Source organism: Mustela lutreola, chromosome 5 (genome assembly GCF_030435805.1).
Source record: "Mustela lutreola isolate mMusLut2 chromosome 5, mMusLut2.pri, whole genome shotgun sequence".
NCBI lineage: Eukaryota > Metazoa > Chordata > Mammalia > Carnivora > Mustelidae > Mustela > Mustela lutreola.
The window spans coordinates 58,558,431-58,584,343 of NC_081294.1; the positions used below are offsets into that span (position 1 = coordinate 58,558,431).

Sequence of the window (25,913 nt, forward strand, 5' to 3'; positions counted from 1 at the left end):
TCTGTTTAGTTTTTTTCCCCCCTTTATGATTCAATTTTGGTTGTATGTTTTTAAGAATTTTTCTATTCTAGGTTGTCCAGTTTATTGGTATATATTATTCACGGTAGCCTCTTTTAGTTGTAATGTTTTCTTTCTCATTTTGAATTTTATTGGTTTGGGTGTGCTCCCCTTTTTCCTTGGTTAGTCTAGCTAAAGTTTTCCCAATTCTGTTTCAAAGAATCAATTCTTAATTTTACTTTTCTATTGTCTTCCTCTTCTTATTTTATTTATTTCTGCTATAATCTTTATTTCTTCCTTCCAACTTTTGAGTTCATTTTTTTCTTGTTTTAGTTCCTGAGGGCACAGTTAGGTTGCACATTTGAGGTCTTTCTTTTTTCTTAACATAGATGTTTATTCCTATGAACTTCCCACTTAGATGTGCTTTGCTACATACCATAAGTTTTGGTATAGTATGTTTCCATTTTTGTTTATCTCAAAACACTTTTTATTTCCCCTCTTTTTTCTTCATTCATTGGTTGTTCAAGAGCTTGTTTAGTTTCCATGTATTTTTTAATTTCCTAGTTTCTTTCTTGTTATTTGTAGTTTCATATGAAGGTAGTCAGAAGATTCTTGGTATGATTTCAGTCTTCTTGAATTTGTTTGTGGCCTAACATAGAGTCCTAGAAAATGTTCCATGTGTGCTTGAGAGTAACAGGTATTCTGTTGTTTTTGAATAGAATATTCTATATGTGGCTAGTAGGTTTATTTAGTCTATAATGTTGTTCAAATCCACTGTTTCTGTTGGTTCTCTGGATGATCCGCTCATAATTGGGAGATGGGTATTAAAGTCTCTAACTATTGTTGTATTCCTGTTTCTTTCTTTTCTTTCTTTTAAAAAAGATTTTATTTGTTTATTTGACAGATGGATCACAAGTAGACAGAGAGGCAGGCAGAGAGAGAGAGGGGAAGAAGCAGGCTTCCTGCAGTGTTAACTTTTGCTTTATTTTTGGGTGCTCTGATGTTGGGTACATAAATATTTACAAATGTTCTACCATCTTGGTGGATTGACCCCTTTATTGTTATATAATGACCTTCATTGTCTCTCTCTCTCTTTTTTTTTTAAAAACCCTCTTTTGGTTTAACATCTGTTTTGTCTGATACAAGTATAGCTGTCCCTGCTTTTTGTTGTTGTTACTTTTGTTTGAAATATCTTTTTAAGTGCCTTCACTCTCAGTCTATGTGTGTTTAAAAGACTAAAATAAGTCTTTTGTAGGTTGCATATCATTGTACCCTTTAAAATAAAATCCAGGGGCGCCTGGGTGGCTCAGTGGGTTAAAACCTCTGCCTTTGGCTCGGGTCATGATCCCAGAGTCCTGGGATCAAGCCCCGAATCGGGCTTTCTGCCGAGCAGAGAGCCCGCTTCCTCCTCTCTCTGCCTGCCTCTCTGCCTACTTGTGATCTCTGGCTGTCAAATAAATAAATAAATAAATAAATAAATCTTTAAAATAAAATCCACTCAGCCATTCTTTGACTTTTGGGAAATTTAAACCATTTGTATTTAAAGTAATTTTTGAGAGGTGTGAAATTATTGTTACCATTTTATTTTGTTTGGCTTATAGATCTGTTGTGCCCTCCCCCCCCCCCCCGTTGTATTGTTTTAGTGTTTTGATGTCTTGTGGTATCCATATACTTTGACTTCATCATGTTCTTTTGTGTAATTACCATAGGTCTTCCAGTGTGGTTACCATTAGGCTTACAGAAAATACCTTAAAATTGTAAAACCTCCCAACAACTTCCCTTCAGTAGAATTCCAAAACTTTACACTCTTATTTCTCTCACATTTTAGGTTTTATGTTCAAATTACCTATTTCTTATATTGTGTAACTAATAAAGGTTAATGTAGATATGGATGTTTAACTTTTAAACTAGACTTGTAAATGAATTATGGATCACCAATATTCTATAACAGAATCTAACTTTGAATATATATTTACCATTACAAATGAATTTTATACTCCTTTCTTAGGGTTTTACTTCAAGTCAGAGAAATCCTTTTAGCATTTCTTGTAAGGCAGGTCTCATTGTCCTAAATTCCTTCAGCTTTTGTTTGTTTGAAAAAGCTTTTACCTCTCATTCATCTCTGAAGGACAGCTTTGCTGGGTATAGAATTCTTGGTTCTAAAATCAGTCAAAAGTCAAAGACAAAATTTTAAAAGCTGCAAGAGAAAAGAGAAATTAGATAAAAGGGAACCTCATAACACTATCAGCAGATTTTTCAACAAAAATGTTGCAGGCCAGGAGAGAATTAGATGATATATTGAAAATATTCAAAGAAAAAAAATTCTGAATGATTATAATAAATCTTGCTTTAGACCTATTTGGATTCAAACTATTTGGGATATTTTGGAGCCTCATGGAGATGGATGTTTATCTCTCCCCTCAGGTGTGGGCAATTTTCAGTCATCATTGCTCTATATATACACCCTCTGTCCCTTTCTCTTCTGAAATTCCCATGATATGGGTATTATTGATTTTGATTATATATCATAAGTCCCATAGGCTTTCATCACTTTTTTTCATTTTTTAAAAATGTATTTATTTGATAGAGAAAGAGTGAGTATAAGCAGGGGGAGTGACAGGCAGAGGGAAAGAGAGAAGCAGGCTCCCAGAGGAGCAGGAAGCCCAGTGTGGGGCTGGATTCTAGGGTCCTGAGATCATGACCTGAGCCAAAGGCAGATGCTTAACTGATTGAGCTACCCATGTGCCATCATTTTTGTTCTTTTTTATTCCACTAACTGGGTAATTTCAAATTTCCTGTCTTCTAGATCGAGGATTCTTTTGTGTGGTTAAGTCTCCTTTTGAAGCTCTCTATTGAATCCTTTATTTTAGTCTTTTTTTTTTTTCAGCTTTAGAATTTGTTTTTGTTTTTGTTTTCTATTTCTTGAACTACTCATTTTATTCACATGCAGTTTTCCTAATTTCATTTTGTTATTGGTGTGTTTTTGTAGTTCACTAGACTTTTCTTTCAGTAGACTTCTTTTCAAAGAACTGTTTTGTGGTTTCACTTATTTGTGGAGCATAACAAATATCATGGAGGACAAGGGGGTCTTAGAGAGGAGAAGGGAGATGGGGTAAATTGGAAGGGGAGGTGAATCATGAGAGACTATGGACTCTGAAAAACAACTGAGGGGTTTGAAGTTGGGGGGTGGGAGGTTGGGGTACCAGGTGGTGGGTATTATAGAGGGCACAGATTGCATGGAGCACTGGGTGTGGTAAATAATGAATACTGTTTTTCTGAAAATAAATTAATTTAATTTTTTAAAAAAAGAAATATTTTGAACTTTTAAAAAAGATTTATTTTAGAGGGAGAGGAAGAGAAGGAAAATGCGGGGACAGAGGGAGAGAGAATCTCAAGAAGACTCTGCGCTGAGTGTAGAGCCCATTTCGGGGCTTGATCCCAAGATCCTGGGATCCCGACCTGAGCTGAAACTAAGAGTCAGATGTTTACTTGACTGAGCCACCCACGTGCCTCAAACTATTTTGAATTATTATCTGATCCGTTACCGAGGCTCTCCTGGTTTCCTTTGATGGCTTCATGTTTACCAGAGTTTTCCAGGATATTTGTTTGATATATTGGTCTGTGCACATTTGAGTAAGTGTCTCCTCTTCCAGATTTTACATATTTGCTTTGGCAGGGAACTTTCTTCACCATTCTGATCTGTTTGAGTTTCTGGGCATGTCTGAATGTATTATCTTTATAGGTGAAGATTTCACTTGTCGTCTGTTTTTTGACAAGGCCACTGCCCAAGCTCAAAGGTTGGGCTGTGTGTGTTGTTGGCTGAGAACTGTTGGCGAGTACTGCTGGCTTGTTTCCCTGCCTAAATGAGGCTATAGGATGTTATCTGGGTTCTCTAGTCAGGCTTACCAAATGGGTGCAATTGGGTAATATACTCAGTAGTGGGTGGGGCTATGAATTAGCTTCTCTGCATTGCTGGGGCAGTAGGATGGGTCTGAGAGATCTGTGTGCTTGGTTTTGGGGGACCCAAATCAGACAAGACTGTGCACTGAATTTGCTGATAAGACAGAGCCCCTGGTTTTGCTCAGCAGATGGCAAAGTCAGTGTTCTGTGTTTAAGGCCTCTGTAAAGAGTGCTGTTGGATGGGAATGTAGCTCCCTGTGTACTCTGGTTAGGTTCTCTGTTCAGGTGGGCTGAAGACTATTCACCAAATGACTGAGCTACAGATTAGTTTCCCTGCCCAGGTACAGCAAGAAAACTAGTTCCAAGGCTGCAAAGACTCTTTGTGGTCTTGATTCTAGGCATGCTGTCCCTAATTTTCCTGATCTAATGGGGCACCTGGCTTTGTTCTGGAGACCATGAGTCCTGGCTGCTGGACTTTGTTTCAGTGTTGCTGGATCACATTGCTTTGCTGGCGTTCTGGCCAGGCTTTCTGTGTTGGTGGGTCTGGATGCTTCATAGAGGTGTAGATAGGGCTACAATTTAGCTCTGGCAGGGTTCAGGGCTGGGGAGGGGCTGGGGGACAGATCCAAGCAGTTTTCAGGAAATTCCAAGTATGAGGCTTTGTGGTTGGGAGGGATCAGGAGCTATACTCAAGCAGTGGGCAAGGTTCTGAATTAGCTCACCTATCTGGTCCAAGCAGGATAGCTGGCTTCAAGGCCAGCAAGGCTCTTTCTGCTTGAGCAGGACCAGGAACACCTAGTAGTGGGTGAGGATATGATTTCACTCCTCTGCCTACAGGGGCTTGTGGGGGGTGGGGTCAGCACACAGACTTCATGGCTCTTGATTTAAGATGCCAAATCAGGCAGACCTATGCCCTGCTGAGGTCCCTGTCAGACTTTGCTACCGTTTTGGCTCTGCACATCAGCAGAGGTGCTGGATGGGACATCCATTTGGGCACTGTAGGAAGTTGGTCTGCCAAGATTTGAGTGCTGGTTGCTGCAGGTCCCTTCCCCTTTCTACTTCACAGTCATATTACCAGTGGTCAGTGCTTGCACATTCTCTTGAAATTCCTGTGGTATGAGACCAGAGTGGGGGTTCCCAAGAATGAGCCCACAATGTAGGGGAGGGCAGATCTTCATGCTGGGTTTTCTTTTCCTACTGGAGGAAATGTAGGCTCTGGGGAGACCTCTTGATGTGTGTTGCAGTGGTCTGGGGAAGGGACAATGCAATCAGCATGTAACCACCTTTCTTACCCTTCTAATGTCCGTCTTGGTCTTGGGTGCCGGAGGATGCTTTAGCCCCACCTCCACTTTCTAGGTGGTGTCTCTTTTACAAATAGTTGTTAGTTGTTTTCCCTGTGATAAGCAGCAAAGTAAGGAATGACTTAAGTCTCCGTGTTGGTGATGTTCCTTTTGTATGATCCTCCTCCTCCTTTTTTTTTTTTTTTTTTTTTTAAGGTTTTATTTATTTGTCGGAGAGGGAGGGCTCAAGCAGGGCAGTGGCAGGTAGAGGGAGAGGCAGGCTCCCCACTGCACAAGGATCCTGATGCAGCACTCGATCCCAGGACTCTGGGATCATGACCTGAGTCAAAGACAGATGCTTAACTGATTTGGCCACCCAGGTGTCCCTTGTATGATCCTTTTAATGTATTTTTGAATTTGGTTTGCTACTATCTTGTTGAGGAATTCTGTATTTTCATCTGAAGTATTGATGCATAATTTTCTTGTATTCTTGTCTGGTTTCAGTATCAGGGTAATGCCAACTTATAAAATGAGTTTGGAAGTGTTCCATCCTCTTCTATTTTTGGAGTTTGAGGAAGATTGCTGCTATTTTTAAGTGTTTGGTACAATTTACCAATGACATTATTTTGGCTTGGACTTTTTGTCTATTGGGAGGTTTTTGATTACTGATTCAGTCTCCTTACTCTCATTCATGGTCTGGTAAAATTTTCTACTTCTTGTTACAGTCTTTGTTGGTTGTACGTTTCCAGGATTTGAACCATTTCTTTTAGGTTGTTCAATTTGTTGGCTTATAATTGTTCACAGTAGCCTCTTGTGATCCTTTGTATGTCTGTGGTATCAGTTGTAACATCCCCTCTTTCATGTCTCATTTTGAGTCCTTGGTCTTTCTCTTGGTGAGTCTAGCTAAAGGTAGCCTATTTTGGTTTAACTATTTATTTTTTTAAAAAACCAGCTCTTAGTTTAATACATTTTAATGGTTTTTTTTGTTTGTTTCTATAGTATTTATTTCTGCTCTTATCTTTATTTTCTTTTTTCTACTAATGTTGGGCTTGATTTTTCTTTTCCTAGTTCCTTGTGGTATAAAAGTTTATTTGACATCTTTCTTATTTCTTAATGTAGGCATTTATTGCCATGACCTTCCCTCTCAGAACTGCTTTCACTGTGTCTTTAAGTTTTGGCATATTTTCAATTTCATATGTTCAAAGGTATTTTTTGATTTCTTAGAATTCTAATGTGGCCTATTGTTTGTTCAGTAGCATGTTTAACTTCCAGATTTGGGAATTTAATTTTCTTCTTGTAATTGATTCTAGTTTCATACCACTGAGGTTGGAAAAGATGCTTGATGTAATTTCAGTTTTTTAAAAAAATTTATTAAGATTTGTTTTGTGACCTAAACTGTGATCTGTTCAGAAGAATGTTTCATGTGTTCTTTAGTAGAATGTATATTCTGTTGCTTTACGATGGAATGTTCTGTATGTCTGTTAAGTCCATTTGGTTTAAGGTGACATTTAAGGCCAATGTTTTCTGATTTATTTTCTCTGGATGATATATCCATTGATGTAAGTGAGGTATTAAAGTCCCCAGTCATTAATGTGCTGCTGACTTTTTCTCCCTCTATGTCTGTTAATATTTGTTTTGTATGTTTAGATGCTTCATTGTTTTTGTGCAGAAACACAAATGTTAGATCTTGTTTGATATACCCTTTTTTCATTGTATAATGACTTTCTTTTGTCTCTCATTAGTCTTTGTCTAAAGTCTTAGTCTAGTTAGAAGTATAGCTACTCTAGCTTTCTTTTGGTTTTCATTAGCTTGGAATATCTTTTTCTATTCTTGCATTGTCTGTGTGTGTCTTTACATCTGAAGTGAGTTTCTCATGGACATTGTATAGATGGGATTTTTAAAAATTATTATTCATTCAGCCATTCTGTCTTTTGGTCAGAGAATTTAGTCCATTTATATGTAAAGTAATTATTGATACCTGCTGGTATCTTGATAATTGTTTTTTGGCTGTTTTGTAATTCCTTTTTCTCATGCTCTCTTCCTTTGTGATTTGATGATTTTCTGTTCCTTTAACTTTTTTTCTGTCTACTGTAGGTTTTTGTTCTGGTTACCCTGAGGTTTATATAAAATGATTTATCGTTTAAGTTTCAAGCCCCTGGGTGGCTCAGTCAGTTAAGCATCTGCCTTTGGCTAACTAAAGTCATGATCCTGGAGTGCCTTCTCCATGGGAAGTCTGCTTCTCCCTCTGACCCTCCCTCACTTGCCATACTCTCATTCACTCACTCTCTCTCCTTCAAATAAAATCTTAAAAAAAAAAAAAAAAAGTTTGAAGGGGTGCCTGGGTGGCTCAGTGGGTTCAGCCTCTGCCTTCAGCTCAGGTCATGATCTCAGGGTCCTGAGATTGAGCCCCACATCAGGCTCTCTGCTCAGTGGGGAACCTGCTTCCCACTCTCTCTTCCTGCCTCTGCCTATTTGTGATCTCTCTCTCTGTCAAATAAATAAAATTTTTTCAAAAAAAAAGTTTGAATACATTCTAAAGCTACACATATTTATTCCCTGCTGCCCCCATGTCTTATGGTTTTGATGTCACAATTTACATTTTTTAAATCCTGTGTATCTATTTATTATGGTTTTAGCGTTTTTAAAATTCCTTTTGTCTTTTAACCTTCCTACTAATTTATGTTATTAACCCACCATCTTTACAACATCAGTTTATTCTGAGTTCCCTATATTCACGCTTAACAATGAAATTTATACTTTTAGATGTTTGACTGTTACTAGTTAGTACCCTTTATTTCCCACTTAAAGAGGCTCTTTAACATTTTTTGTAAAGTCAGTCTAGTGGTAGTGAATTCCTTTTAGCTTTTGCTTACCTGGAAAACTTTATTTCTCCAGTTCTGAAGAATAGCTTTGCTGTGTAGAGTATTCTTGTTTGGCGGGTTTTCTTTTTTTAAAATACTTTATTTTCCTAAGTAATCTCTACCCTCACCATGGCATTTGAACACATGACCCTGAGATCAAGAGTCACTTGCTCTTCCGACTGAGCCAGCCAGGCACCCTTGTTGGCAGTTTTCTTACTTTCAGCCCTTTGATAGTATCAGCCCTGCTGGCCACGTGAGCCAGGGGTGACCACAGGTCATTCCCTGGGAGGCAGCCACAAAAAGACAGGGCACCTGACATGTGCACAAGCTCCTTTCTGGGAGACACCAGTAGTCTGAAGCACACTGGGGAGAGTGTGAAGATAGCATCTTTCCTCTTGGGTCTCTGTAGAACATTGTAGTCAACTCTTAGATGTGTGTTTAATTAGGCCCTGGTCCCTGAGGCTGAAGTTATAAAGTAATTGGCCTTTTTTGTAGAAACCCTGAGTACCTCAGTCTATTGCCTCCCCACTATGCTGTGGAGTATAGCCGTGCAGAAGTCTTTATCAATCTGTGTAAGCCCCATGGGCCACCAGAGTCACGTGGTCAAGAGTTTTTCTCTGGGTGGCAGCCACAAAACCGGGGTGCCAGATGGGCACACAAGCTCCTTTCCAGTAGATACTGGTGAACTGGATGCAGGCAGAGGGAGAGGGCAAAGATAGCATCTACTGGCCTCTGTCTTTGGAGAGTATATGTGTGGTATATGAGAGTTTATGAGTATATGTGTGGTATGTGAGAGTTTATGTGTGGTTAATCAGATGCTTTAAGATAAGCTTTATATACAGAAAAACTGGTTGCTTTCCTGCCTTTGTGCTGTATTCTGGGGTGGGTGAATCCACGGGCTTTTAAGAACTGTTTCTCAGTTTGCTATAGCTTTGTGGGTCTTAGGGATGCAAGCCCTGTTTGTATTCAAAGCTGGATGTTTTGGGGGCTCACTTCTGAAGTGTAGGTCTTAAAAATTGGGATGTGGGATTCAAACCCTTCACTCCTCAATGAGAAACTCAGGGTTATTAATTTACTTCTGATTGTGGGTCTCTGTGCCAAGGCATTTATGAACAGATTGTGTCTTGGCCTTTCCTTACTGGTTTTGATGTGGGTTTTTTCTGGTTCACCCAATGTGAAGGAGTGGGTCAACGAGTTCTTAGGTTTCTTTCTGTAGAAACTGTTGCATATGTAGCTGTAGATTTGTTGTCTGTGGGAAGCGAGGAGTTCAGGATCCTTCCTGTGTTACCACCTTGAACTGGAACTTGTCATTTTTAAAAATAATTTTTTAATAAGATTTTATTTATTTGTCAGAGAGAACACAAGCAGAGGGAACATCAGGCAAAGGGAGAGGCAGGCTCCCTGCTGAGCAAGGAGCCCTATGTCGGACTCGATCCCAGGACCCTGGGATCATGACCTGAGCTGAAGGCAGACATTTAACCAACTGAGACACCCAGGCATCCCTAAATAATTTTTAAAATTTCTTAGATTTCTTAAATTTAAAAAAATCTTCTAAATCTTTTAAATCTTCTTCTAAATAATTCCTTGTGGTGAGTAGTTTCTATATGCCATTTTTGCCCACCCAGCATCTATTACTTATTTTCTTTGGGGAAACACTTGTCTTCACCTTCGACTACCTGTTTCTGGCTCCAGGGATGGTCATGTGATACAGGCTTGGCCAATGAATGAATCTTATTCTTTTGCCCATAATGTCTGGTTCGGTGGTGGACATTTGCCTGAATCCAGGCCTGTCAGAGACAGTGACTCTGCTGGCAGTGACTCTGCTCGGATTATTGGAAAAAAGCCCTTTTCTCCTGGACTTGAAATTAGTAGTATGTACTACTTTGATTATGCAATGGCTGAGAGTCACTTTGCCAACTCCCCAGGAGGGCCTTCCTGAGAATGAAGCCCATGCAGAAGAAAGCCAAGTATGTGTGAGAGACCCAGAGCCGTTATGACCTTGTATGAGCTCTAGGATATGCACATCTCTGTCTGATGAAGTGAGAACTATCTTAGATTTTCCAATGACTTGAGCCAACATATTCTTCTTGTGCTTAATCTGAATTGCTTTTTGCCACTTAAAATTTTTAGAGTTTTATGCCATCCTTGGATGTATTGCCATCCTCAATTTTTAGAAGGGGAATCCGAAACTCACAGTGATATTTCCAAAGTCAAACAGCCAAATAGGGGAGAGAATGTGGAGCTCCTTAGGGCCAGTGGAGTTGGAGCCAGATGGAGGCCTGCTTACTTATCACTTAGACCTTCCTCACTTACCATTTAGACCTTCCTCCAGTCCTGCTCTCAAGGCTGCCTCACCTCTAGTACCCCTGCAAACATGGACATTTGCAAGGTCTATTTACAGAGCTCTGGTCAGGTGCTGAGAGCCTCTCCTATCCCTGCAGCAATTTCCAAGATTATTTTGAGTGAGCAAGGTTACTCTGACAATGAGTTAATCCTGCCATCTTTACTGGGAGTTTGTCCAACATCCCTTGTCCCATCTTAGAGTCGGGCTGCTTATGACTTTTGACCTATACTTTCTGCACTCACCTTTGACATTCCATAGACACATCCACAGTCCTCATGTTTTGATTTGATAACTTTCACTGTTCTTCCTGTAGGAGCCTAGCTGAAGGGTAGAGTTCCAGGAAATAGAAACTTCATTTTTTAAAAATCTTATTTTGCCAGTGGCAGGTCCAAAGATGAATGCCTCCTGCTCCACCATATTTTATATCTTTCACCTAAGCATAACAAGTCCATAATCCATTGTTCTGCACCCGTTTGCCATGATTTTAGTAAGGACAGAGTGGCAAAGGAAGCATGATGGTGGCACCTCATTGCTGGAAATTGTCGCAGCCCATTTCCCATCAATAATTGTGTTCTAAATACAAGGACAGACCACCAGCCTGCTATGTATTTGCACCAAGGGACCAGGTTCCCCTGAGGAGGCCACTATTCATTGCCTATTGAGCACTTTCACCCTCTTCTTCGTTTATAAATGATTCCATTCAGGTCTTGCAGGAAGGATCTGCAACCCAGACAGGGTTTCTCAATCTTAAGACTACTGATCCCTTCCTTGGCGGGCTGCTGCTTTGTTGTGGAGGCTGTCTTGTGCATGCTCGCAGCATCCCAGGCACTCCCCCTGCCCTAGTCAAACAATCAAAACTGTCTTTAGGCATTGCCACATGCCTCCTTTGGTGGCAAAATCTCTCCCAGTTGAGAAACTCTGCAGTTAACACAGAAGGGAATTTGACAGGATCCCTGGGAGAAGGGGCTACTTGGTCTAAGCTTGGAAGGTGGAGGCTATTGGTTCCTGGCCAGCAGCTCCTCCTGGCAGAGATGCTCGGGCAGCCTGGTCTAGGAGGCATCAGCACAAAATCTACTCCCCACTTCCATCTTAGATTCTTTGACACAGAAAGCTTTGAAGCTAATATTAAGGGCATCTTAATGGAGGCTCAGTGCCTCCCACCCCGGCCTGTGTGGCCATGTCTTGCTCTGGAAATACCACGGGAAGAAGGAACAACAGGCCTGGGTGCTTTTCCAACACTTGGTGCATCTGCTGCCTCCCATTGTCTTGCTCCCAATGGTGTTCTTCACAGAAGTGCAGGGCTATCTGCTAGGGAAGCAAAAGTGACCTTTAGTCAGCTGGTGGTGGCCTCCAGACCCATGGCATTCTTCATTTAGAAAGGCCATGTGCTCCCAAGGATTCCTCAGGGCTGGGAAGCTGAAGGGTGACTTCTTCCTTCACCTACAATCCCACTCTTTGTGCTTGCTCACCCACGTCTTCGCCTCTGGCCTCCTAAGATGCTTGGGCTCTCACTCAGGTTCCAACTGCATGGGGCCAGTTATCTAGTAAGTACTGTGGGGTCAGGCTTCCTCTTTATGTTTCTTGGTACTTCACCTGTCCCCAGGTCCCAGTTCTTCAGAGAAGCTTTCCTTGATTTCACCATGGAAAGTACCCCCAGCTCTTTGGTCCTATCAACTCGGGTGTGTGTGTTTAATATTATATGATGTCTTTACTTATTTGTTTGACACTCAATTGAAAGTTAAGTTCCAGGGGCACCTGGGTGGCTCAGTGGGTTAAGCCTCTGCCTTTAGTTTAGGTCATGATCCCAGGGTCCTGGGATCGAGCCCTGCATCGGGCTCTCTGCTCAGCAGGGAGCCTGCTTCCTCCCCTCTCTCTCTGCCTGCCTCTTTGCCTACTTGTGATCTCTCTGTCAAATAAACAAATAAAATCTTTAAAAAAATGTTAAGTTCCAGGAGAACAAGGACTTTGTCTTGATCATCTTTGTGTTGTCCTCAATGCCTAGATGAGGACTAGCACATAGTAGATGTTGAATAAATGCTTGGGAAGGAATGAATAAAAGAGGTTTTTTTTTTTTTTTTTTTAAAGATTTATTTATTTATTTGACAGAGAGAGATTACAAGTAGGCAGAGAGAGAGAGGAGGAAGCAGGCTCCCTGCTGAGCAGAGAGCCCGACGCGGGACTCGATCCCAGGACCCTGAGATCATGACCTGAGCCGAAGGCAGCGGCTTAACCCACTGAGCCACCCAGGCGCCCCAAAGAGGGGGTTTAATTAGGCATTGGAGTGCCCAGGACCAGTCTTCTTCCACATCTTACTGAATGTTCTCTGCCCTGGAGTGGCTTCTTCCCCTGTGCCCCTTGGCACCCAGTCTGTGACCATACAAATCACACACCCTGCAGACCTCAAGCCATGTGTTGGGCCTTCTCCCCCATGTCTCTAGAGACCTCTGAATCCTTTTTTCCACACTTCATGTTTCAGGAGACCAATTATTTTCATTAACTCCATACCAGACTTGTCCAAACCCCATGAATGTAGTAATCTTTGCCCCAGGGAGTGAAGGTCAGGAATAAAAATAAAACACACACCAGGGAGAAGGGCTGAGTTTATGGTATTCATAAGAACATCACATAGCTCAGCTCTCCTGTGACTCATTCATTTATTTTAATGATATCAGATAATGACAGTCTGTTGAATCAAAAAATGCACATTATTTATCCCATAATGGTGAAGTGGCACCATAACACTGTTTTATAAAAACCATCTTAAAAGTTTTGTTTTTGTTTTTGTTTTTGTTTTTTTTTTCCCTTAGAACCTATTGTAGAATTAGAGAAATAAGCTTTGCCAAGTGCCCTACTCTGTCTTTGCTTGTTCTGGCTAGGGGGCGTCTCTTACCCACTTTCCCCAAGTGTTTCCTTTGGTACCGTCTAATCCAGACTGGAACATATGGATAAGTGCCCCCCAAACCCGGCACTGCCCCAGCTTCCCAGCCATCACCCATCTGTTGTGGGGAAAGGATACTTTTCTGGCCACCTAGAAGGTATCACAGGGTCTGTATCAACCTTCACTCTCCCTGTGCTCACAGTGGAGCTGCAGGAAGAATGATGGCCTGGGTAGACACCTGAGTCTGTTCCTGCCTGTGGTGTTAATTTGTTGGATGATCTTGGTCTCTGGTTTAGACACTCCCTTTCTCTGATTCTCAGGTTTATCCCTCACCACGGATTCCTTGAGCTCTGATACCTGTGAGTTTTGAGGAGCAGGTTCACTTAGGCTAGAGGCTTCTCCTCCCAGCAAAGGTGGTGGGGGGCTGCTTGGCCGTAGGGCTCAATCTGATGGAAGCTTTGTATCTGGTGGAAGGCGAGGTTAGCTCCATCCTGCGCCTGGCCATTCCCAGGTTCCTAAGGGTCATTCTGGGGGATTTCCTCTTTCCCTGGCCCCAGGAAATCTCCCTCTCTTTCCTTGCCCCTCTGTCCCTTATCCTATCCTCTTTCTGAAGCATTAGACTCCGGTTCCCTTCTGAAATTGAAAACGCAAAGCCATCTTCTCCATGGGGCCTGTTGGCATGTCAATCACAGCAACAACCAAGCAGTAACAGCTTACATGAAAGATTTTTAGTTTATACTTTACAAAGAGCTTTTAAATACATCATCTCATAACCACTTTAGGGTCCCTTGGTTGAGTCAAAGGGATTCTTCCTTCCCCTGAATCCTGCTCAGGAGGAAACAGAGCCCACGCCCCCTTTCACATATGCCCGTCCCCACACGCAAACACCGAACCATACTTTTAAGCATGCAAGTTACCTGACTGACCTCTTCCTGCTCTGGGGGACTAGAATTAAGCTGTTGAAATAAGAACATTTTAATCTGCATTTGTTAGAGAAACTTCCTTTTGGGGAGCATTTTCTTAATCTTGGATTAGGCATTTCATAAAGTCAGGGCTTGTAAAATTGAGGGGAAGTCTCAAAATTACCCTAAAGCCCCACTAAGACCCTGGTTGACTGCAGCTGGGCTCAGGAGTAGGTGCAGGACATGGCTGGCAGAGGCAGGGCTTGGATTCCTTGGGGGTGGCAGAGGGAAGGCTGGCAGCCTGTTAAGTCTTCCCAGAAAGTCAGGGACCCTGGGGCATGGCTCTCAAGACGGCAGGCTGAGTGGGCTCATGTCGCATGGAGAGAGGCTAGCTGGGGGTGTTGGTGGTAGAAGAAGCCTAGGGTTTACCTGTGTGAGTGAGGTGGACTGAAGGCATGAGGGATGGGGAACGGTACTGGGGAGATCTCAGCATACCCCTTTCAGGACTCTGGAGCTACCGCAGACTTTTGGGACCTATCTGGAAAGCAGCATTGTTTAGCTACAACAAACCCAAGTGAACAACTGGAAAGCCCCCAGAGCCATTTTGGGTGGCAGAGTGCTCTCTCCTCTTCCAAGACTGTCTCATCTTTGCCACCAGTTCTCTTCCTAAAACAGACCTTGTCTTACTAGTCTCCTGCTTAAAAACCCGGCTGGGTCCGTGTTCTAGCCTGCCATACTTGGCTCTGACTGCTTGAACCCTTGCCTGAAGTTCCTCCATCTTATTTCTCCCTCCTTTCCCCTCCTGGTCGTCCCTTTCTTCCTTCTGTTGTCCCCCCACCATCCCTTCTTTCCTTTTCTCCTTCCCTCCTTGTTTGCCACTTGCCTTGTGCTCTTCCGTCTTCCTTTTCTGCCTCTCTCTTGATTCTTGGACCCTTTGGCCCACTGTTGGTCCTCACAGAACCACTAGGCTCCTCTGGGGGAGCTCCTCTGGGGAAGCTCCATCCTGGAAGGTCCTCTGAGTTCCACATCGCCCTCCCTCACACTGCTGCAGGGGAGGCTCCCAAGGGGCAGGAGGGATGAGTGAGAGACAAGGCACTGGGCTGAGCAGTTGAGACCCTGAGCGCCTGTACTAGTCTGAGGGAGCTGACAGACAGGGGCAAATCTCCATTGGGTGAGCTGCCTTTGCTCACATCCCCTGATCTATAACTCTGTCTAGAAGCTTTCTGGATACTGGGGGAACAGAACCAGACTGAAACACAAGCAGGAAAAATAGTAGTAAAGAACATCTACTTTATTTTCCTGGTAGGGCTTGTCTGATGAGCTACCTGTGAATTTCTTATGGTTATGCTATTTAGAGAAGGAACCCAGAGCTTTGAGTCTGGCTCCTCTACTTATCAGATATATAGCTTCAGGCCAGATACAGAGCTTGAGAGAGGCGTGTCTGTCTGTGAAATGGGGCCATATGGCTTTACCCTTCTTAAGGGAGCAGGAATCGCACAGAGCAGGGATGGCACAGATGAAAACAGGTGCAGCACCGATATGTGTTGGAAAGTGTTGCAGATGGGCAGGGCGTTGCGATGACAGCTCATGAGGGTGGTCTGGAGGATCAGGTGGCAGAGGCTTGTTTGTCCCATAGCCAGATTCTCCCAGCACTTTCCAGAGTTGGACATCTACCAGGGCTGTGGGCAGTCTGGGCTCCTGGCCTTCCTCATCCCCCTAGCCCTGGCTGCCTGTTCCTCTAGTCCTGCATTCCAATGTGAAATGGGCTGGAGAGAAAAGGATGGTTCAGAACTTTCAAAGGAAGGGCCAGTGGATGGGGCCTGAGGAGATGTCATTGACCCCTTCCATTGACTCACCTGGAGAGGGGCAGGGAAAGAGGCGGTGTTTTAAAATTTGGCAAAGCAGGCTCAGATGAAGCCTGTGGCAGAGTTTCCAACAACCCTGTAGTGGCAGGGAGGGCCAGCCAGGAGGGAGAAGGGGGGTCTGCAGGAGGTTTCAGAACCTGCTGGTGGCCTGGGGCAGGTGGGGGCAGCGACTGTGAGGCGGAGGTGGCCAGGGTGCAGCGGCTTTTCCTGGAAGGATGGCCTTCGGCAACCAGGACTTAAAAGCTGGGTGCTTTTAGGGAAGAAAAAGAGAGTCATTAAAAGTAAGAAGAAACAAAGAAAAATCTTTTCCTTCTCTTCCTCTTATCATTCCTTTTCCTGAGCTCAGTAAGCAGGTCTTGGTGTCTGCTGACACGATACTGTTTCATCAGCATAAAAACTTCCTTCTTTCTTCTCCGACAGGCTATCACTTCTTTATTCTTATCCTTTTGTTTTAAAACATTTTTATTAGTCTTTTTTCTTAAAAATTTTAACAGCTGTTTATAAAAACCACAACAAATACACAGGACGTGGTAAAAATAACTCACTATATGGTACATATACTCAGACGGTGTGATATTTATATAATAAAAGATGAAAATAGTCACTTTCCATAATAAAAATAAGTTCTATTTTTTGTTTATTTTACAATATACTTAATATTCTCTTCTTCTGCTTTCTCTCCAGCTTCTACTTCTTCACCTCAAATCTCAAGGGGGTCCCACATGGCTGTCCCAGCCCCACGAAGCTGGAGTCTGAATGGTGGGGGGGCAGGTGGGCAGTCGGCCTTAGGAACATGGGCGGCAGCCGCACTCGAGGTGTCTCTCCACCTCCTCGACGAATGAGGAGCCGTCGGTGCACTGGAAGACGTATTTCCGCCGCTTGCTGCGGGTGGGTTGACAGCACTGGGGCCCACAGCCCCCACGACATTCCATGATGGGCACTTTGGAGGCCGTGGCACATGAGGCATAGCCCTTCTGGCGGCGGATCACCTCTCGGACCACCTCCCCCAGGCATGGGTTCTCTGCAGGGGACAGAAGAGGCCAGGTCAGGGCCTGGGTGGTACAGATGACCGGCCGGGGGCCATTCTTGGGCCGGCTGTCCGCGAACCTTGGTGGCCTGAAGACCCTTTGTACTTCACGCGTTCTTCCACCTGCCTGTCCACGAACCCATGCAGCTGTTGCACAAATACGGAGTGCTTCTTCTGCGCCTACCTTGCTGCTAGATTTACAACTAAGGCCTGAGCATTTCCTGGTGACAAAAGCAGGCCCTGTCCTTTCCTTCAAGGAACTCAGACACCACAGTAGATGTGGCCAAGTAGTAGGCTATGGGCTAAATCCTGGCCCCAGATTTTGATTGTGCCACCTAGACTTAGAAACCAAATTAAAGGTCACCATTAAAAACCCCACAAGATCAATTAAATACTGGGATTTCTGGCTTTGCCAAAAACCAGGAAGTCTCTAGTTTTGCCCCATGCCCACTGGTATAGAGTTGAGATACTAATTCTCTCCTCCCCGAAGTGAATGCGTGGTAAGGATAAACTGAGATGGGGGCTACAGACCTGAACAGCGCAAGGCGTTGGATGTAGCCCAGGGCTGTGTCTGGGGGACCTGCTGTGGAGGGGGGAGCTGAATGAGGAGTTAATGAGCCCCGATAACAGCCTGAATCTTCCACGCCCAGCCAAACTCTCTGTGTGGACACTAGGAGGAGGTCTAAAGCAAGGCCCTGAGGAGAAGGAGGAGCTTAGACCCCCAGCCCTGCAGCCTGGTCAAGACACTGGTCATCTCTGAGCCACTCTCCTCGTCTGGAAGACGGTGACCCATTTCCCTGTTCTTCTTACTGCTCACAGGTTATGAGCCTCAGGGGAGACTGAAGGAGAAAGGTTTCTATTCATTTTAATGAATTTTGGTAAGCATGATGTAACAAGCTCTTAATTAAAAAAAAAATTACACATTAGTGCCTGTGTGTACAATGCGGGGTGGTGGGCGAGAGCCCATGTGGCAATATGGTCATTGGGGAATCTGTTGACAGGAGTGTGAATGCTATTTTTTGACAAGTTTTCTGTTAAATCTCAGATTATTTCAAAATATATATATATATATTTTTAAAGATTTTATTTATTTATTTGACAGAGAGAAATCACAAGTAGATGGAGAGGCAGGCAGAGAGAGAGAGGGAAGCAGACTCCCTGCTGAGCAGAGAGCCCGATGTGGGCCTCGATCCCAGGACCCTGAGATCATGACCTGAGCCGAAGGCAGCGGCTTAACCCACTGAGCCACCCAGGCGCCCTCAAAATATATTTCTAAATAAAAAATTTCAAAACTTGGTCTGTTTTGCTTGAGAATAGTATTGCAACTAGGTATAAATGTGAGAGTGCTTTAGAGACCGAGGGGTCTGCCTAGAAATCTGGGCCCAGGGAGGAAGACTTATTTTTTACCATGCAGGAAAAAAAAAGCCCTCCTGGGGGAGGTAGATTTGAATTTTAATAACAGTTCAGTTTTAATTTCCCTGTTTTTGAGCTTATTTCAAAATGAACAAACTCCACGGGTCAAGGTCACGGAGGAGGGCTTGGATCCCCGGGGTTTGTGGGGCTAGTTACACCGCAGTGGACAACTGCTTCAGAGAGGGAGGGTGTTCCCACATTTTCACGATGAAGGTGCAAGAGCACGCAGCCTCTGGGCGGGAACTGGACTGTTGGCAGTCTGGATCCACAGTCTAGCTCTGCCTCCCATGGCCGCCTCCAGTCCCCCTCCCCTGCGCACAGTGAACCCACCTTGCTCGCAGTGCTCCCCACTAAAGCCAGGCTGGCACAGGCAGAAGGGCTCCCCTCGATCGGAGAAATGGCATTGTCCCTGGTGACACTTGAAGGCAGAACAGGCGTTGGAGTCATTCTTGTGATCACACGTGGCCCCGCTGTAGCCTTCTGCACACTTGCACACATACGAGGTCCCAGCTGGCACACATTTCCCGTGGTTGCAGCTGTTGGCAGAGGACAGAATGAGAAAGGGGAAGGCAGAGCACTGCAGAGGTTTTCTCTGTCCACCACAGCCAAGGCCCAGGCTCAGAGTGGGTCCTTGTAGGTCTTCTCCATCCCATAGTCTGCCCTCTGCTAGCTCAGGGGCTGAGCAGCAGCATCCGACCTGCTGGAGGCTCAGATCGCGCCAAGTCAGCTGCCAGCTGTGGCCACGAGGCTGGCTGGCTTGCCAACTCCCCTCTCCAAGTGGCAGGTACTTGCTCTGAAGCAGCTAAGCGTTCTCTAAATGTTGTAATTGCTCTGGCAGCTTAATTGATAACATCACTAGTGTACACCCCCTCCCCCCAGCACCTCCCAACCACCCGCAGCCGTGCCAGGCAAGGGGATAAGTGCTTTACACCTGACATCATTCTTACCTTCTATAATCCCCTCTCCTCTGCGGCTTTGATGCTGCACATAGTCTTACCCACATCTCTGAGATGGAGACACTGATGCTGAAACTCACGGTCATTCCACTTGACGGAGATAGGTGCTCTCAGCAAGGCCCTCACACATGGTCTCTAAGGGGGGCCTGCTGTGGGCTGTGTGAGCTCTTGCCCGCTGGAGCAGTCACACTGACGTGGGTTCTGGGGACCGTCTGACCACAGTCCTTCCAGCTTTCCTCAGTGCCGCTTTTTGGGCAGGGAAGGGCTACAGGCAGGGACTGAGTCCGTGTGGAGAGCCCGGGCTCGCAGGGCACTGACCTGTGGCCCAGACAGGGGTCCCGGACTTCCTGGTCGCACAGCGGGCCGGTCCAGCCCGGGTGGCACTCGCACACCACGCTGTCCTTCTCCACGGAGCGGCACAGGCCATGCTTGCACACGGTGCAGGACTTGCAGCCGGGGGACACTCCCAGGGCTTGCGGCGGGAGGGCCTTGAAGTCTTGCAGCTCGTTGTTGATGCGCACCTCATGGATGCAGCCGTGGAAGCCGCCCAGCGGCCGGTCTGTGCCCTGGCGCAGGGCCGAAAGGCCCGTGGAGGTGGGGATGCCTGTGGGAGGGGTGCCGGGACAGCTGCCTGAAGACCTTCCCCTGCCCACCAGCCCCTCCAAGCCTGAAGGAGGGCTCGGGGTGCTCAGAGTTGAGTACTCACAGCTCTGACCATCTGCTGTTCAGATGGAGGGAATGGACCGAAGCTGGGGCCCACAGCCACACGAGGGCTCCTAGCCTTTGTCCTGTACTTGAACTCTTTAAAAAACGTCAATTTGCTGCCATCATTTTAAGTATAGAAAATTTCCCCCCCAAACCCTTATTTCAAACTTCTTTAGAAATAGAAGGTCTGGCTTGCCACAGGGCCACACCTGCTGGACAGAGGAGGACCACCCCCTCCAGGCAGGGGACAGAGGGTGTATCCCATTCCTCTGATGTCCCCACCAGACCTCCCCTGCCCCTTGTCACGGCTCCACAGAACATAGGGCGGGAGAGCTAGAGTTTGGGAGATAAGGGGTTTTGGGGAGCAGCCTTGCTCTGTGGAACTTAGGAGATTTCCAGTGGGGGAGAAACTATGTCCCTTCTGGGACTGCTCTTGATGGAAGGCTTTCTCTGGGCCCCTGGCACCTGGATCAGCTGTGAACAGAACAGATTCCTGAGCCTTCCAGAGGGGTCTCCTCGGCAGGAAGGCCTTGGGAATCTCTTTGTTGCACAAGCTGCTCTGGTGACTTTTTTTTTCTTTTGCACATAACCCTTTGAGAATTACAGGCCCTGGGCTGCATTTCAGGCCCAGGCTCTGCCAGACAGATGGCTACTTCCTTTTTGGCCTTGTATGACCTTCATCTCAAACGTGTACTACATAACATCACCTGAGCCCCACAGTGTTTGACGTGGTGGCAGAGCAGAGGGAATGTGACCTGAAGTCTGTGGATGCTAGGGCCTGGATTTGACCTCCCGTCTCCTCCCACCCCTTTCCACCTTCACCTTTCCCCACCATCCCCATCATCTTTGTCTCCTGAACCACTTGTAGTTCCCCAGAAGGGGCCTATATTTTCTCCTTCTCCTCCTCGCCATGATCTGCCTATTTACCCTTTAGGGTAATCAGCTTGGTTGTCACTACCTCCAGGAAGCCTTTCCTGATATGCTTTGGCAGTGGATGGTGAGATCAGGGGAACCCCGGGCAGTAGGCCGGGGTGGGTGCCCAAGCACAGAGGGTGGGTGGGAGGGGGAGGTGATGGGGATGGGAGAGGAAAAGGGCCTTACCTCCAAGGTAGAGGGGGCTGTTGATGCCTACTGCCGGCTGCTTCTGGAGCTTTCCCAGGCTCTTGGGGGCTCCTTTATCCACCACCAGGTTCAGGGTCTGGTTTAGCATCACCAGCTCCACACTGTGAAACTGCCCATCATTCACGGTCTCCACACTGGGCAGGAGAGAAGGGGCGAGAATCAGAGGGTTTGCTGGGTGCCTCCCACAGCCAGGCACTGGCCCATGAACTTGGCCAGCATTCCGAGCATATTGTATTTTTCATTTGGAAATAACTTCAAACTTAAATAAGTTGCAAAAGTAGAAACAGTACAGAGAATACTTCTTAAACCCATAGATTCTCCTATTAGCCCCACTTGCTTTATCATGAATTTTCTGTCTCCATACCCATCTATCTCCATAGACATGCATACACACAGATGTACATACATATATACACTGAATCCTTTAAAAGTTGCATACCTTTCCCTTATCCCAAAATGCCTCAGTGTGCATTTCCTAAGGACATGGATATTCTCTTACAGAAGCAAGCTGCAATTTTCAACTTTGGTAAATTTAACATTGGTAACATACTTATATCTACTCAGGCTGGATTTTAATTTTTCAGTGGATCCAGTAGTATCTTTATAGCACTTTCCCCCCTTTCCAGTACAAGAGCCAGTCTACGGCCATGTCATGCATTCAGTTATATTATTTGCATTTCTTTCTTGAATTTTATAGAGTTAAGCAGACTCATCCTCAGACCGCCTTCTCAATATTTGCTCTAGGGTATGCCACGAGGACCATTATTAACATGTTTTTCTTCAATTGCTCCATTTCCCCCATAAGCATCAGTAAGGATATAAAGCTAGCATTGTTCTAAGGACTCCTGCCCATGAAAAGAATACTTCAGGGTGATTTATATTTTTCCTAGTACGGATGAAAAATAAAGGCTCTCAATTAAAGTGTCAATAGTTTGTGGCATCTAATTCATCTCCTGCACCTCCAGCAGTCTGCTGACCATACGTGGATTAGAACACCGCACAACACTGCTTCACATGTTTACAGCATTACAGAAACGAGGAAAGAGGGGTGCCTGGGGGCGCTCAGTCAGTTAAGCGTCTGCCTTCGGCTTAGGTCATGATCTCAGGGTCCTGGGACCAAGCCCTGCGTCAGGCTCCCTGCTCAGCAGAGTCTGCTTCTCCCTCTGCTCCCACCATAGGTAATCTCTCTCCCTCCTCATACATAAACAGATAGATAAATAGATAGTTAAAATCTTTAAAAAAGAGAAGGAGACAGAAGGTCAGGGAGGTCAAATAATGCTCCCAGGTCCCCACAACTAGAGCAGGACTGTACACTGAGGTCTATCTAGCTTTAAAGCCCACACATACGCTCCTCTCCCGTGTTGCCTCCCTTAGTCCCAGCAGCCCTCAGTGAGGGCTCAGGAGGGAAGTGCAAGAGCCAGGCATCATGCTGAATGGCTCTCCGCTCTTTTTGGACCCTCACCATCATTCTGTCAAGTGACATCAGATACCCCATTTCACAGATCAGACCAATGAGGCCCAGAGAGGTGAAAGGATTTGTCTGAAGTCATTCAGCTAATATGTTCCAAAAAGAGAATGCATAGGCAAAATTTTGACCCCAAAGTTCTGCTCTTTCTGCTATTTGATCCTTGGTCGGGGCTGGGAGGGAGCCTTGAGCGCAGGTGACAGGCATGTGGAAATACTGTACTCTTTCTCTGAGCGCTCAAGTGGAGAAGGAGCCTCCACATTCACCACCGCCATCCGACTGGAGAGGCTGCCTCCTCAGCCCTTTTCGACTGAAGGGAGTTTCAGCAGAGAGATGAGGAAAATACTTGAGGGAAGAGAGGCTCACGTGGGGTGGAGAAAGCGGAGACTGTCCTAGCCCCTTCCTTGGCGGCCCCGTGACCACTCAGAACCCCTCTGCTCTCCGTCTCCTCATCTGTAACAGGAGGAGGACAACCTGACAGAATTAGCGTGATGAGCGAATCAGAGGAGGTACTTGAAGGTGCTTTACAGACTGTAAATCACTGGGAAAATGTGACCATCATCAGTAGCATTGGCTGGTCCGTTAACAGCAGCAGGAACCCACCATTGCCTGCAAACTAGCGGCTCCTGCTCTCATGCTGATGATCTCTGGGAGAAAGGGCTGGTTGAGGGGGACGTGCAGGGGCGCAGGACCCCCCCAAACCCATCATGACCGTTCTCTTCCCTCCCAGCCATCCACCCTCCATCCGTCATCTGCCCTTGCAGCCGTCCGTCTCCCACCCACTGGGTGTCTGCTCTGAGCCCCACTGTCCCAGGAGCTAGAGATCGGCGGCCAACAGGACAGACACTCACAGAGCCCACGCTTCCTCAGCCTTCCCCAAACCAAACGACCAATATGTCAGCGTACCGGTAGGTCCAGAAATAGGGCAACAGGGGTGGAGCGGTAGCTAAGAGTCCACTGGAGGATCTCATTTGTGATGGGGAGCCAGGAAGTTAGAAGAAGATGGAGCTGTTCAATTCCAGTAGCTTCTAACTGCTCTAAGTAGTGAACTGAGGAAAAGGCTGAGACCTGTGCTCCCGAAGATGAGTTGATGGTGGGTTGGGGGGAATGAGGCCCGTGTGTGGAGACTACAAGCTTCCGACCTGGAGTCCTAACGCAGCTTTTAAACATACATGCAAACAAACAGCTTTTAAACAAACATACAGCTGTGTCCCCAGACCATCTGGCAAACTGACGTTGTCCTGAATGAGCTCCCCATCCCCGAGCCATGTGACTAACGCTGGGCAGCCACCTGTCAGAGACGGAGCTGTAGAGAGGCCATGGCTCTGGGTGGGTGGTCTTGGCATTCCCTTCTGACCAAAATTCAGGGAGTCTGAGGCGGCTGTTATAAACACACAGACACAGTGAACAAACACACGCCACTAACCCCTTCCTGGCCATGGGCGCCAAGCCCGTTGCTTGCTTCCTTCCTGGGCTCCACGTGCTGGCCCAGGCCCTGGCACGCCTTCGCTGAGGGCCCCAGCCTGGAGACAGTGGTTTGGTAGGAGCCGCAGGAGCAGAGAGGACGTGAGGCCACCCTCGCCCCTGCCCCTGAGTAACTGCTAGGCTCCCCAGTGCCCTAGCCATTTGGGTCTGTGGAAGGCCTCCTCTGATTCCCACAAGGGGAGTCATAGGCAGGCCCCTTCCTCTGGCTATAGTCTTCTGCTAGGTCATGCTCGGGTGTTGGAGAGATCTGCTCTCACATGGGCCTTCCAATTGAGGTACCTTGGGCAAATCCCACCACTCTGTAGACCTGAGGTTCCATTTCCACACTCCAGCAATGGCACAGAGGTCGACCTCACCATGCTCTGATGGACAGCACATGGTTCCTGATACCTAGCAAGCATTCAAAGGTAGAATGATGATCTCCTCCACCCTGACCCTGGGCTTGGAGTTGGGTGTGGCAGGAGGGACCGAGTCGGGGAGCAGGTTCATGGACCCTAGAAGAGCTCTTCTACCTTCCAGCGGCCCAGGGCTTTTGGTTTCTGTTTCCACTGGCTAATAACCATCTCTGAGGAAGGCACTCATGAGCCCCATTTTACAGGGAAGGAACCAAGGACACATTGCTAGGAGGTGGGAGAAGTGAGGTTCAAAGTCAGGACTTGTTCCAAATCCAAAGCTCCCATAACCTGTGCCAGTAGGGGCTCCTGGGTTAATAGGATGCCTTCCTGGTACATCTCTGTTAGGGTTTCCTGGAGGTGATGCCTAAAGCCAGTGGTTTTCAGACTGCAGGTCCCTGGAGGTTTGGGGTAGGTGGTGCTCCAGGTTCTGATTATCCACCACCATCTCATAAATCAGGATGGCTCCATTTCCTCTCACTGTTTTCTCCTTGGTAATCTTGGCCCTTGAAGTAAATGAGAAAAATGGCTCTGCTGCTCTAAGAAAAAAAGTTGGGGGTAAAACAGACAAAACCCCGAAAAAGCAACCTGAAACTATCTGCTGTTAACTCTAAAAGAAAGGATCCTACTAAGGTTCCAAGCCCCATTAATTAGCCTCCTGGAGAGAGATATAGGGATTACAGGGGAGACAACTGGGCTCAAGAGTCTTCCTCAGTAGCCACTGGGCCAGATGCACCAGCACCATGTGGGAGGTGGAGAGCCGTGGGCATGTCCGAGCTAGCTGGGTGGCTCCTGTCTGGGAACGGCATGAGGACATTTCGAGTTCTACTTCCTCCCTCCCTCTTCCGTTCTTCTTTCCTTCCTTCCTTCCCTGCATTTCTCCCTCCCCGCCTCCTTCCTTCCTCCTCCTTTCTCCCCTCCCTTCTTTCCTTCATCCATCCTTCCTGCCTGCCTCCCCTCCCTCTGCATTTTTTAAAGTAGGCTCCTTGCCAAGTTGGACTCACAACCCAGAGATCAAGACCCGAGCTGAGATAGAGACCTGAGCTGAGATTAAGAGTCAGGTGTTTAATTGACTGAGCCACCCAGGCGCCGCCTCTTCTGCTTTTAATACCAATAGCAGGCACATGCTCTGTGCTACTCTGTGCTAAGCACTTGACCTGCATTCTCTCACTTAGCCCTAATAACCCCCAGAGGAGAGGTACAATTTTTTTTTTCCATTTTAGAGATGAGGCCTAAGGCTCAGAGACTTAAGGTGTCCAGCTCACAGTCTTAAAGTGGAAGTGGTGGAGGCAAGACTGAAACCCAGGATCCCAAGCCACAG

The 25,913-nt window shown here is 46.1% G+C and overlaps 1 protein-coding gene and 1 long non-coding RNA gene across 2 annotated transcripts in view; one reads left to right on the forward strand and one right to left on the reverse strand.

The window, feature by feature from the left end:
- The window catches only part of LOC131831890 (uncharacterized), a 77,810-nt gene extending 59,685 nt beyond the window's left edge, over positions 1-18,125 (forward strand). Inside the window, exon 3 of the long non-coding RNA XR_009353852.1 lies at positions 16,712-18,125. This is a non-coding gene — a long non-coding RNA (uncharacterized LOC131831890). The remainder of the gene's footprint in view (positions 1-16,711) is intronic.
- SLIT3 (slit guidance ligand 3) overlaps positions 13,020-25,913 on the reverse strand; it is a 589,205-nt gene continuing 576,311 nt past the window's right edge. Inside the window, exons 33-36 of the mRNA XM_059174255.1 lie at positions 21,230-21,384; positions 19,742-20,027; positions 18,798-19,003; positions 13,020-17,048 (exon numbers count right to left, since the gene is read on the reverse strand). Of these exons, the coding sequence (XP_059030238.1) occupies positions 16,813-17,048; positions 18,798-19,003; positions 19,742-20,027; positions 21,230-21,384 (883 nt within the window). The 3' untranslated portion in view covers positions 13,020-16,812. The remainder of the gene's footprint in view (positions 17,049-18,797; positions 19,004-19,741; positions 20,028-21,229; positions 21,385-25,913) is intronic.